The sequence below is a fragment of the Sarcophilus harrisii genome, chromosome 5 (genome assembly GCF_902635505.1).
Source record: "Sarcophilus harrisii chromosome 5, mSarHar1.11, whole genome shotgun sequence".
In the NCBI taxonomy this organism is placed as follows: domain Eukaryota; kingdom Metazoa; phylum Chordata; class Mammalia; order Dasyuromorphia; family Dasyuridae; genus Sarcophilus; species Sarcophilus harrisii.
The window spans coordinates 95563880-95578326 of record NC_045430.1 but is presented as its reverse complement, the minus strand read 5'-3'; the positions used below and the strand labels follow the sequence as shown (position 1 = coordinate 95578326).

The 14447-nt window shown below is 35.9% G+C and overlaps 1 protein-coding gene across 1 annotated transcript in view; it reads right to left on the bottom strand.

The window, feature by feature from the left end:
- VDR (vitamin D receptor) overlaps positions 1–14447 on the bottom strand; it is a 70615-nt gene that overhangs the window by 18879 nt on the left and 37289 nt on the right. Inside the window, exons 4-5 of the mRNA XM_031938044.1 lie at positions 1521–1705; positions 1109–1223 (exon numbers count right to left, since the gene is read on the bottom strand). Of these exons, the coding sequence (XP_031793904.1) occupies positions 1109–1223; positions 1521–1705 (300 nt within the window). The remainder of the gene's footprint in view (positions 1–1108; positions 1224–1520; positions 1706–14447) is intronic.

The following is a 14447-nucleotide window of genomic DNA, read 5'->3' as shown; positions in this document are numbered from 1 at the left end:
TGGACTGGCTTTGGTAAAGACAATGGGTCAGAGAATAGCGGAAAAGGGAGTGGGAGAGAATTCCATTTCTGTACAGACTATCATCCTCAACTATGGATAACTAAAAAATTTGGAATTATCTATCCTATAGGGCTGGAGATAACTTCTATAGTGTTATCTCTGATATAGGAAACTTTTTTTTATCCTTTCATGTAATGTTTCTAGAGTAGAAATTTGGAGAGAATAAGACTGAAGATGTAGAGGGTCACAATCAATGGGGAAACTCTGGGTGAGGTATAAAATCCTTCAGCCCAGAGGGAATCTTCTAACTATGTCTGGTTTGGCTTCCCATCTCCCCAAGGGCTCTCGGCCTTCCAGAGAAGTCAAAGAGCAATGACAACCTGTGTTGTGATTGAAGCAGAGTGATACCAGGTGGCAAACTACATAGCAAGTTGTTTATGTGATCCCACATGCTCAGTATATACACATGCCCAGTGTTGTTTTTTGTTACATTATAAAAAGAGGAAAGTTCTTGAAATAAAGGGACTCCATTTTTCCACCATCTTTGGGAGTCCCACCTCATCACTTTTCCACTAGGAAGGTACATCTTAATCACCTTGGTGTGGGGGCTCTAGAAAGCAATGGTATGTTTTGTCACACCAACTTGGGGGCTCTAGAAAACAGGACACAACACAAAGGAGGATGAAGATAAATGGGAGACATGGTGGGGGGGGTCACAATATATTCATTCTCTTAAAGGAAGCTTAAAGCCATCGTTTATCTCAATTCTGGTGATAGGTTGGTATGGGATCAGATTAGGAGTGGGAGGTGAGAGGATGGCTTGATGACTTCAAGTACATGAGTACTTGATGAGTACTCATGTTAGACTTTATTTTCAGTGGGCTCAAATTCAAAGCATTATTCAAAAGGCCAGAGATATCCTTGGGGATACATGTCCTAATCACCTTCCAACCATGTGATTAGGTTCAGGGTACATTTTATTCCTACCATCACCACATTTGCTGAACCAAAGGCTCAAGAGGAATAAGAGTTCAAAATGTAAGATGGGACATCTAAACTTCTTGACCTCTTTCTCCCTTTAGTCTGAGAGCAGTTAGTCCCAAAATACCTGGAGAAGTTAGGTAGGAATCTGAAGACAAGGAATCCCCTGAAAAACTGGGTGTATGTTCTGAGGAAGATTTCGAGGGATGGATACCTCCACCATCACTCCCTCGTACTGGAGGCTGGAATGGAAAAAAAAGGAAAGGGAAATGTGTCAATTTAAAATTTCCAGGCTTATATTTGTGCCTGTGTCCCTAGCCAGAGATAGCAGCAATAACTATTGAAAAAGAGGGGCCCCTGTTCCTTTTCTTATGGAGATTGGGTCTATCCAGTGAAAGACCCTCTGCTCTTTGCCATGTTATAGGTTTGCCAAATTGATCTTTGATAAATATCCCTTCTCTACTCCCCAAAGCCATGTTTGTTTTTCAACAATTTTTAGAGTGGGGGGTATTTTAGGCTTAGATGGTTGTCAGTCCTACCCGAAATTGGCTGAAGTCTGAATAAGTAGGGTCATAGGTCTTGTGGTGAGCATCCAGTAGGGTGGTGATGATGTGCTGTTGCTCTTCAGAAAGCTTGGGTCTCAGACTATCCTTCAATGCCTCTTCCTCCTTTCGTTTCAAGATCATTTCCCGTTTCCTTTGGACCTCTTCATCTGTCAGGATGACTGGAACCCAGGGAAAGATGAGTTAACATCTGTACCCCATACCCTTCCAATCTACCCTTCAGCCCACTCAGGTGGAAAAGAGGTTTTTACTTCAGGTCTTGCCTATCCTCAAGACCTTTTGCCATAGTAATTTCCTTTTCTTATTAAAGCTTTTTATTTTTCAAAACACACACCTGGACAATTCTTCAACATTAGCCCTTGCAAAACACTGTGTTCCAATTTTCCCTCCTTCCTCCATGCTCTCTCCTGGATTTGCCATAGTAATTACCACTTGCTTTAAGTGCCCCCAAATTAAAGAGGAACTGAACTTTTTATTTATTAAAAAAAGGCGATGAATATGATTACAAAGTAGAAGAAAAAGGGAGTGTAAAAACAGGAAATAGGAGAACTAAGAATGGAGATGCCACAGTTAATCATTTAGTCATTCAATCAAACATCAGGGAAGGCTAAGAAACTTATTGCCCTCCTGAACTCAACACACTTCACTTAATACAAGCGATCAAGCATAAATCATCCCTCCCCACTACCACCCACATCTATATTGAGTGACTTACCCTTTTACAATATAATTTATTCCCTAAGCCAGATAGTCCTGAAATCTCTAGAAAATGCTTCACACATTAGGGATGTTTCATAACCCTGACTTCAGAAATTCTTATCTTTGCCTAATTTTCAAAGGAGATAGGAAATTGTTGTCTACAAATCCCTGCTCTTCTGGCAATTTCTATCCCTTCCAAGAGCCTACTACATGCATATGAACACACACACACACACACACACTCTCTCTCTCTCTCTCTCTCTCTCTCTCTCTCTCTCTCTCTCTCTCCTGAAAGACTTCATTTTTATATTCACATTATATAAGTAGAGAACCAAAATCAGAGCAGTAGCTTATACATGAATTCATTCCCTCTGATATAATAGTCTTTAGTCTACTGGCTTTGACTTACTCGTTAAGGAAAATTCTGTGGTAGTGGTGCTCCCTTCATTGGTTGGGAAGATAGATTGGGAGCAAAAGGGCCTGGCACAGGAACCAAATAAAGATCCTGCCTGGCAGAGACATGCAGAATGCTGACAGCAGGACTGGGCACTGGAGCCCACAGCCTGTAGGTACTTGTTCTATGTTTGTGCTGCCAAGGTATCTGCCTACAGAGCTTGGGATTTGTTCAAGAGAAGGGAAAAGGAATCCCAAGTTTCAAAGAGCACAGGGTACTTAACAAACTTCTGGAGCACAAGATTGGGTAGAGGATGGGGTGACTAGTCGGGGAGGATCTTGGAAGTAAAAGAGAGATTGAATTTAGGTTATAGGGATAGTTGTAAATGGGAAATTGGTTGTAAAAATAGTATTCTTTTCATACTCAACCCATCCTGTTCTGAGTAGAAGCCCTGTTCAGACAATTGACTTACCTAACCCTAAAATGTGCCAAACCTACCACCAAGAGGAACAATGATGATTACTCCCCATAGCCCAAGAGATGAATTAGGGTGGGATAAAGAGGGGAGAACCTTGGACAAGTACAACAAATATGACTCCAGATTGTGGAGTCCATGCTGCTTTGACTTGGGCTAAAGCCTTGGGAAGGGGCGGATGGAACAGGAGAAATATCAACATATTCAAACTCTGCATGGACTTGGGCCATGATTTTTCTTTCCTCTCACCCTCCCCCCATTTTCACAAGCATCATTCCATTCTTGTGTTACAATGTCTTAAATGATCTCCATTTTTTTCTTCTCCTCCTTCTTCCTCTCCTTCTCTTACTCTTCTCTCCCTCCCCACTTTGCTTCTTTTTCATATCCAATTCATACAAATTGGGAGAAGTCATGCTCAGATAGTTGACTAACCTAGCCCTAAAAGGTGCCAAATCTCCCATAGAAAACTACACTAAGGATCACTATACATAGTCCAGGACATTGTTTATTGATTATGTTAAATCTTTTTTATTCAACATGATTTAACTCTATTGCTGAAAAACTATTCTAATATCTGACATCAACTGTGGCTACTCACCTGTTTTCTTTGTAATAGAACACCTCAAAAGATAACTATGGGCTGCAATTCTGCACTCCAAGTCCAAGTAGGACAAATATATTCTCTTTTCCACATAAAAATCCTTCAAATGATAGTTGCTTCAACTAGATCCTATTTAGTTTGTTTTCCAGTCTTCTTACCATTCTGGTTGTCAGTTTCTGAAGTTGTTCAAGCTTGCAAATGTCCTTGCTAAAATGTGGCACATGGAAATGGACACAATTTATGTTGTCCAACTAGCACATAGTATAGTGGAGCCACTATATCCCAGCAATATTCTTTGATTAATGTTTAAGATCACATTATTTTTTTTTTGGCTATCAGATGAACTTCATAAAAATATTTAGCCTCATCTATGACATATATCATATGTCATCATTATATCTTTAAGAGGCAATATCATCTTTAGAGACCAGCAGTTCAATTGTCATTCTGCAAAGACTGTCACTTGTATTGATAGTAAGGTACAAAGGGGAAGAAAATAAAGAGAATAGATAATTTTACCCCCTAAAAGAACTGTTTTAACTCATCTTAAAAAAAAAAAACACCACATGGAGAATTCTTGAAAGACTTTAGCTGCTGTCCTAAGAAACCTGAATGGTGGGACTGTGTTTTAGAACTTAGAAGTCAGCAGTTGTAGTGACTATGTTCTTTGTCACAGTTGATACACTGAAAATAATTTTTGTCTTTGTTTTTAATAACTTGCACAACCAGTAATCTTTAGTTATTTAAGCCTAAAGAGATTAAGAGGTTTATTTATACAAAGCATTTACTTATGTTTATCAGAAAAGAGATCCCTCCACTTTATTAAATGAATAATAATCATTTACATATAATTTATTTAGTCAACTGGGATAAGGACTTGGCTAATCAATGAGAAAGATGTTGCAATTTTATTATTTAATGTAGAAATAGCAGAACACACTCCCTGATTATTTTAGAACTCAGAATGAGAGAATGAAACAGGGAAAAAGAGCTAGTAGGTAAAGGTAGAGGAATAATCATGTAGGCAATGTGTGAGAGTATTAACAAAAAACCTTTTACTATATAAGTTCTTTAAATCTTAAATTCTACACATATGTCAGATAGTCTCATCATTATTGGCTGTCATATCACACTGTTGAATTATAGTGAGCTTTTAGGTTTCATCCAAAGATTTTTTTTTTATCACACGAATTGCTTTCTAGCCATTTTTTACCCCTTCTGTGGTGTCTTTAAAACAAGTGCACAATCTTATATTTATTATTGTAATAATAACTTCAATAGAGTTACCCACAAAGACTTGCAGATGGTGTTACATTATCTTTAAGAAGGAATGGAATCTTAGAGAAAGTATCATTTTAGAGACTATTAACATGTTGAAAAAGTTGAATGGTGGAATTATGTTTCCAGAATTGACAATAAATTAACAGCTGCACTTGATGGCTAAACATAACTTTTCATATTGCAATGCATTGTTATTGAAATATTTAAATATATTTTGTAATTTTTACTGTGTTAAAAATAGATAGTAATAGTAGTCTTTTATTTAAGCCTATGAGATAAAGGGTTTTGAGAAAAAGGAGAGAAAACTTATGGAGAAAGGAGTTTTTCCAGTAAGCTGGAAATAATATAATGAACTGGAATAGTTCAGAAAACATTAACAAGAGTTGGTATTTCTTTTAATTTATGCAAAAATAAATACCTCTTGGTTTCCTTAGATCTTGGGATGTAAATTAATAAGGAAATAAGCTAATAGTTAAAGTGAGGAGTGACTATGTAGCTTTGGCTACACAAAGGGTGAGTTCATTCCTAAACCATACTAATTTGCTATTAAATTTTGTCATCATATTTATAACATTAATTTTACTTATTAAGGTAGCTGTAGATCTCATTTGTGTCATTCAATAATTAAATGCCTTTTCAAATTTTGTGTTTTTTGAAAAGCTGCATTTATGAATTCTAAGTAATTCAGATACAGTGTTATACAGTTTTTTATTTCCTGGGGCCATAGGAAGTGGAGTTTAAATATCACCCCTTTCCTTTCCATCAATTAAAACGAGGGGCTTAATAGCTTGAGGTCCTTTCCCACTATATATCTATAATCCTGTGAACCTACTGCTAAAAATATTGACAGAATTTGGCTAAAGATAGACTTCTGCTGTATTCTTTTATTGACTCCCCGTTAAAGTAGGTATCAACACATTAACTAATATTCCTTTCACTCATTCAACCAATTTGGATCCATCTAATTATACTATCACTCAGAATACTTTTTTCCTTCTCTCATACAAGGATATCATATAGGACTCTATCAATATGCCTTGCTGGAATCTCAGGATACCATGTATATAGCTCCAAGTTTATTTTTTCTTCTATTTCTATTGTTTAGGAGTGATTTTGAGTCAAATAAACTGCTCCCCTTAATTATTTTTTGTTTTTCTTAAGAAGATCTTAAATACTTCTGTTGTTGAAAGTTCATCTTTTTTCATTGACCCTTAGAATGGGGCTTTCAGAAAATGAACTTGCTTTTTGGAACTTATATTCTCTCCTTTGACTTCCTATAACTATGGAATGATTTTGGGTTATTTGAATTCTTTTTTCTTCTTACATTAAGGATTTTCTTCTGGGTGCTTGCAAAAACAGACATTTTAAAAATATTAATACTATGTTTTGAAGTTTGAAATATGGAATTATTTTGTTTTTCTGGTGATATGTATATTTGAGTGATTAAAACTTTCTTGTCTACATTCCAAAGTTCTGGAGTTGTACTTTTCCTACAATATCTTTTGATTTGTTATATTTCTTTGGAAGACTTAGGATGCTTTAAGATATTTCTATATATTTGTTTTCAAGTCAGTTACTTTGACTTATATAGGATTTATGTATGTTTTTAATTATGTTCTTTTTTGCTATTTTCTCTGTTAAGTTTTCTTCCACCCCAGTTTTTTTTTTTGTTTGTTTGTTTCAAATTCATTCTTTCTTTCTGAGCCTCTACTTCTTCGGGGAGATTTTCCAGTATATATTCATTTTTTCTTATGCTGTGGTGTAAGAATCCTTGTTTCAGAGTTCTGGTGAAAATATAATGTTCTTGGTTTGGTTTTCTTGGAGTTCTTTGGGCAGCATTCTTTTCAGCAGAATTAATCACCACAAGAATAACCAAGTGTTAAAATCCAAATCCTTTATTTTCTCCTTTAAAGTCCTATCTGCTTCACTTAGGGCTCAGGCCAGCTTTCTGGAGAGCCTTTCAGACCTGCCTTGGTTTCAGTAGGGGAAGTGCAGGAGGCCAGCCACCAGGAGCCTGACTGAAATCTCACCCAGTCCTTGCTGGCTCTTTTGTACTCCATTATCATAGGTGTGAATCTTGTAGAACTGTATTAAGTACAAGTACATGTACTGAACTAGAGAACTATTAAGCACCATGCTAAACTAGATAATCATTACCTTATCAATTCCACTGAGTTAACACCTTGTAAGAATCCTTGTTTCAGAATTCTGACCCATAATACTGTGGGTCATTTTTTCTTTTTAGTTCTTCATAGATAGATATGTCTGATTTCTGACCGAATTTCTTTTTAATCATTTATTTCTTTTTTGCACTATTCTGGACTTTTGCTATTTGAACTTTGGTAAGTATGCAGAATCTCCTTTTCCATTGGGTAATTTTGACTTTTCTTCAGATTGTGCTCTGGTCCCATTTTCAGATTTATGCATTCCTCCTTCTGTCTTTATGATTCTATTTGGTTTATTAATTTATAATGTAGGATTTTATTCAGCATTTCTTTCTTGAACCTTAATCTTTGGATGTTTCTATTGTATTCCTTGTAAATTACTTTTTAAAATCCTTCCTCATATGTAGAAGGTCACAGATAGTGAAGGAACTCTTGGTGAGGTATAAGACCCTTCATCCCAGAGGGAACCTGCTGACAATGTCTGGTTCGACTCTCATCTCTCCTTGGGGAGGTCTCAGTCTTCCTGACAAGCAAGGGAAGGCATGACAACTTGTGTTCTACTTGAAGCAGAGATACTTGCAGTAAAGAGGCATTTACATAATAGTAGCAAGGTACTTATAGTTAGCACATGTTCAGTGTGCTGTAGTGATATAATGATACTATAGTTAGCACATGCTCAGTGTGCTATAAGGCTGAGAGAACTTGAAATAAAAGGACTCCATATTTGACCATCCACATGGTTTCCTGCCTCATCACTCCTCTTTTAAGACCAAGAACTCGGGCTAGTACTGAGATCCTCCAGAGAGCTAGTTCAAACAGTATATTTGGTGCCCAATGTGGGGCACAAGAAACAAAGAAACAGCAGTGCTCAAGAGCTGTTCATGAGTAGAATTCTCTCAGGAGACTTCCTTTGGTAACTTGAAGGGAAGGAAAGGGAGAAGAGACCTGGTAAGACTTTTTCAGTCAGGGTAATTAAAATTACCAACACATCAACACATCAAAGGGCTGAGCCAGGAGACTGATGAGAGACTTATGAAAAATGCCTGTTCTCACTACAGTCCTCTTCTCTGTCAGAAAATTTGCCTCTATGACATCTCATAAGATTCAACACTCATCAGAGGATTAGGATGGAAAAGACTTTGATAGTGCTGTTTGCATTTCTCATTATGTGAACTCAACTTCACAGTATTAGACAAACTTATTGACCATGCTGTTGGGGTAAAAATAATCATGTTCCCATAAAACAAAAAAATGGGGAATTATTAAAGACCATGAGTTCAATTTTCCGGAAGTCCCCACAGCTATGAATCATAACACTCCTGAAGGAATTGCAAATCAGCCTTTACTGATGCAAATGTTGCTTGTGGATTGGTAATTAAATAAACTGGAGGCCAGAGGGAAAAGGAGAGAGGTCAGAGAATGCAACTGCCTCTCAGTCTCCTTGTATCATTATCATCCTCTCACATAAAGGGATCTGTTCTGCTGGTCAGAATTAGATCCCCAGCAGCCACTAGCAGGTGGCTCCTGTAACACCCAGCAGCCACTAGCAGGTTATTCCTATAACAAATAGTGCCCAAACAGGTATATAAGAAACACAAGAAACAAAGAAGCAGCAGCACTTGGGGGCTGTTTATAAGTAGGATCCTCCCAAAAGAGTTCCTTTGATAACTCACAGGGAAGGAAAAGGAAAAGAGACCCAGTAAGACTTTTTCAGTCAGGGTAATTAAAATGGGCCAACACATCAAAGGGCCAAGCCAGGAGACTGATGAGAGACTTATGAAAAATGCCTGTTCTGACTATAGTCCTCTTCTCCATGCTCTGGTCCCTCTTTGAGGTTTATGCATTCTTCCTTCTGTCTTTATGATTCTATTTGGTTTATTAATTTATAATGTAGGATTTTATTTAGCATTTCTTTCTTGAGCCTTGGTCTTTGGGTGTTTCCATTGAATCCTTGTTAATTACTTTTGAAATCCTTCCTCATCCTTTGGCTTCTCTCCTTTCAATTTCTATACAGATTCCAAGTCTGACTGTGCTTATAGTCCTCAGCTTCTTTGTGTTAGAAGATGTGAAGTCCTCCCGTAGTAAGTAAGTCCTTGCTTAAAATAAATTTGAGTAGAGAAGACTAACTCTAATTCTTTCCATAGTGGATAGAGCATTGGACCTATAATCAGGAAGACTAGCATTCATATCAGGTCTTAGATACTTACTATGTGACCCTGGGCAGGTCACTTAACCACTGTCTGTTTTAGTTTCCTTATCTGTGAAATGGGAATGGTAATTATAGCACCTACTTTCCTAGGTTGTTGTGAGGATGAAATGAAATGATACTTATAAAAAGCACTTTGCAAATCTTAAAGAGCTATTTCCTATATGTGGCAGAGCCTATAGCTTTGAGCTGCATGTTGCATTATCTCCATCTTCTCTTTCTCCCAATTATACATTCTTTCCTTTGCTTGGCTGAGCAGAATCATAGTTTAATACTTCTTGATGTGTGAAGTAGGCTGCAAGCTGAACATGGGGTAAATCTTAAACTTGTGAGTTTGCTCATATAATTGAAAGAGTGAGGATAAAGGAAATTGAGACACTGAGTGGAAGCTCTATTAGTTCTCTGATTTTTTTTTTTAACTACATGGGGTGTTTCTGTTTTATCTTATATTCAGCTTTAGTTATCCTATATTTGGCACATAATTTCTCATTTTATGAGGTTTGGGGGTGCTAAAAATTTCTGAAAACAACCATTTTTGCAATCATGTTAGTCATTTGATCCTAGATATTACTATATTTTATATTATTTATTATATAAATTACTAATTTATAGTTATTTATTATTATAGATGTTATTAGATGATAAGAAGCTGTGGCCTTGCAGAAAGAGTCAGAATTGGGGTTTAGAAAGTCACTCATATCATTATACATTGCAACAAGACTATCTGATGATCAATTCTAATGGACATGGCTCTCTTCAACAATGAGATGATCCAAACCAGTTCCAGTTGTTCAGTGATGAAGAGAGTCATCTACACCCAGAGAGAGAACTGTGGGAACTGAGTGTGGACCACAACATAGCATTTTCACTCTTTCTGTTGATGTTTGCATGCATTTTTGTTTTCTTTCTCAGGTTTTTTTTCCCTTCTTGATCCAATTTTTCTTGTGCAGCAAAATAACTGTATAAATATGTATACATATATTGGATTTAACATATATTTTAACATATTTAACATGTATTGGACTAACTGCCATTTAGGGGAGGGGTGGGGGGAAGGAGGGGAAAATTTGGAACAGAAGGTTTTGCAAGGGTCAATGTTGAAAAATTACCTATGCGTATGTTTTGTAAATAAAAAGATATAATAAAATTTTTAAAAAGTCAGTCATACTCTCTGAGAACCACAAAGAACTTGATACTACCCAAGCACCACTACTTAGCAGAATAGTGTGTGTGTGTCACAGCTACCAGCTGAAAGTAGTATTTGCCCAAAGTCAGATCCTTGTTAAGTTAGGATCACATTAGGTGACTAGCAATAGCATCTGATGTTTAAAAATATAAATGAGAATTACATAATAATATAATATATAATATAATAAACTATAGTAAGAACTTTTTAATATGCTACAGAAATTCTATGCGCTATTAATAATAATAAAACATTAAATTTTATAGACATAAAACGCTATATTTCATATAAAGTCCTAAAATAATAATTGGTATAAGGAAGTATTTGTTATATAGAGTGATATTTATTTTTTATGTATGGTTCTCAACTACAATATTAGCTCTTTGAAGGCAGACATGCTATCTTAAAACTTTGCACAGATTGTCACTCACATCTGAAATGCTTTCCAATTTCACCTTGGCTTCCTTAAGCCCCATCTTCTGCAGGAGATTTTTCCTACTTCTGTCAGTTACTAGTGCTTTTATATCCAGGGTTACCTCAGATCTGTTTTGTTATGTGCCTTATACATATTTATATATGAGTATATTTCCTCTCCTAGTAGAAGTAAGCTCCTTGAGGTCTAAGAACTAGAACTCAAGACAATGAAATAGAAACTATTTCATTATTGTCTTCGTAGGCTCAGTTTCTAGGGCAATGCCTGACACTATTAGGCATTTAGTAAAAGGCTGAGATAAACCAACTTCCTCCCCTGCCAGAAAAATATTATTTATCAATTCCTCCTTGTCTTCTTCAGAAAATCTCCCTTTACTCCTTTAGCTCAAACTGTTAAGTCCCAATGGCACTTAAAGGTGACTTTACATATTTTAGCCCTTGTGTTTCCTTGTTTTTGCTTTTGTCTCAATCAGTGAGGTTTAGATATTTACTATCTAACACATGCAAAGTGTGTGTATGTCAGGAAAAGGAGGGGCAGCACAAAGGAGATACATTCTAGTCTTTTGTATGGTAGTTTGGTGTTATTAACTAGAGTTATATTATAAGCTGCCACAGAGGAGAAACTGTATCTTATTGTTTGCATCCCCAAGTGCCTAGTGTATGGTGGATGTTTAGTAAAGATTGATTATTGGACACTTACATTTTCTCTAAGGCATTGTGGTATCCCACTGATCAAGTTCTGTTAAAGAAATAAAGTTTTGGGTTTTTTTTTTTCATATAATTGATTTTAAGTTTACTCCTTTAGTAGCCAAAACTTTGTATTTTACCCATTTTGAAAAGAATTTTTTCTAAAAATTCTTTCCTAAAATACAGGCCCTTGTTTTCTTGAACTGGGTATGTTGAACATAATTTAACCTTGTTTTGATAAGAGATTCATCATGATGAAAATTAATTGCTGTGATATGTGATGCTCTTAGGAGCAATTGAAATGTATGGGGGTTTTGTCCCCCAAAGTAAGGAATTGCTATACTTTTTGTTCTTTTATTATGTCCCCCATTAGCATTCTGCCTGCTTCTATTTATGGTACCCTTTAACCCTTTCAAATTGGCCACATTTACTCTGCTAGAAAGTGGGAAGCCAACTAACCCTGGTAGAACAATTTCAAACTAAGAGTAATCAGACCCAAAATGAGGAACTGAGGAACTTTTCTATTTAAAGTGGGTAAGTATTTATATCATGGACTTTTAAACATTATTTTGACTAGATACTTTTTTCTTTTCTCTTAATTCCTAATTATTGGCTGTTACTACTAATTAAGTTGTGAGATAAGTTAGTGACCTCTGAATATCTCTAATACACAAATCATAAAGATAAAAAGGTTCTTAACAGCTTATTTTTTTCCTACTTAACTATTTTTTAAGAATTTATTTTTTTAATACACATTGCTTTATGAATCATGGGAAAGAAAAAAGGAAAATCATGGGAGATATTTAAAAAACAGAAAAAAAGTGTACATAGCATGTATTGATTTTACATTCATTCTCCATAGTTCTTTTGGATGCAGATGGCATTTTCTATCCAAAGTCTATTAGGATTGCCTTGGATTACAGATTATTTAATTTAAACCCTCATTTTCTTGATGAGGAAGTTAACCTCTTGCCCAACCTCATGTTGCCAGTAAGTGACAGAATTAAGGGAAGAACCTTAGTTGCTTGATTCCTGATGCCTAAAATTTTGATCCAGTTCAGTTTTACCTAGGACTCTTTAGTCCCACAATGGGCCTATCCTCTTAGGCTTACCTAAGTGAATCAGATTCCCATTTCCCCATCCCCAAATGCTCTAGAACTGCAATAACCATCAGGGGCCTGGGTACAAACTTTAGCATCTTTTGTCCTGCTATTACATACTTGGGGAGTAATTGGGGGAGGTGTGTCAGAGTTCAGAAAACTATGAGCTTAGGAACCTGGTTCCCCTTTGAAACTGAAAAGTTTCTGCATGAATAAATAATGAAATAAGGACAGGAAAGAAGTTGTAAATTGGGAGGAAAAAAATCTTTCAGATATAAACTGATAAAAACTTGATATCTGAAATTTATAGGACTAATAACAATGGATAAGTAATGAAATGTTAGAATAAATGATTCTCAAAAGAAGAAATGCTAAGTATTAATAACCATAAGATATATTGATCTATTTGGAACTATGCTCAAAAAGTTATTAAACTGTACATACCCTTTGATCCAGCAGTGTTTCTATTGGGCTTATATCCCAAAGAAATATTAAAGAAGGGAAAGGAACTTGTATGGGCCAAAATGTTTGTGGCAGCCCTTTTTGTAGTGGCTAGAAACTGGAAAATGAATATATGCCTATCAATTGGGGAATGGTTGGGTAAATTGTGGTATATGAATGTTTTGGAATATTACTGTTCTATAAGAAATGACCAGCAGGATGAATATAGAGAGACCTGGAGAGACTTACATGAACTGATGCTAAATGAAATGAGCAGAACCAGGAGATCATTATACACTTCAACAACAATACTATATGAGGATGTATTCTGATGGAAGTGGATATCTTCGACAAAGAGAAGATCCAATTCAGTTCCAATTGATCAATGATGGTCAGAATCAGCTACATCTAGAGAAGGAACACTGGGAAATGAATGTGGACTACTTGCATTTTTCTTCTTCTTCCCAGATTATTTTTATCTTCTGAATCCAAATTTTCTCGTGCAACAAGAGAACTGTACGGATATGCACACATATATTGTATCTAAGATATACTTTAACATGTTTAACATGTATGAGACTGCCTGCCATCTAGGGGAGGGGGTGGAGGGAGGGAAGTGGAAAAGTTGGAACAGAAGTGAGTGTAAGGGAAAATGTAAAAATTACCCATGCATATGTTCTGTCAATTAAAAACTATAATAAAAAAGAAAGAAATATTGCTCTGATTCACTAATAAAAAATAAATCAAAATAATTTTGAGGTTTCACTGAATACAAAAAAAAAGCAGAGACTTGTTCAAAGTCATCCAGCTGGTTTAGGTATATCTTTAACTCAAGCCACAAACTTTAATCATACAAAGTCCCATTTAGAACTCAAACCACAAAAAATTCTGACCACAGAGCTTGAGTCTCTTGCCTCCCATTACAGAGATCCTGCCATTATACACACTTGAATGATACCTTGACGAGCTGCTTGGGCCAACAGTGATATTTGTGGAGAAAAGTTGCTTTGCTTTTTACGAATTTTGTTTTTCTGTCTTTCAACTAGATTGTATAGTATTTTTGTTTTTGTTTTTTTTAAGTGGGGAACGATCTACTTTTATGTATCTCTCATGTATCTAAAACAGGCAATGGATTTCTTGAGAACTAACACTGTGGTAGATAGTAGAGGATTAATTCTGAGGAAAAAGAGTGACTAGGGAAATGACTGATTTGGGAGAAATACATATTGTCTGGCT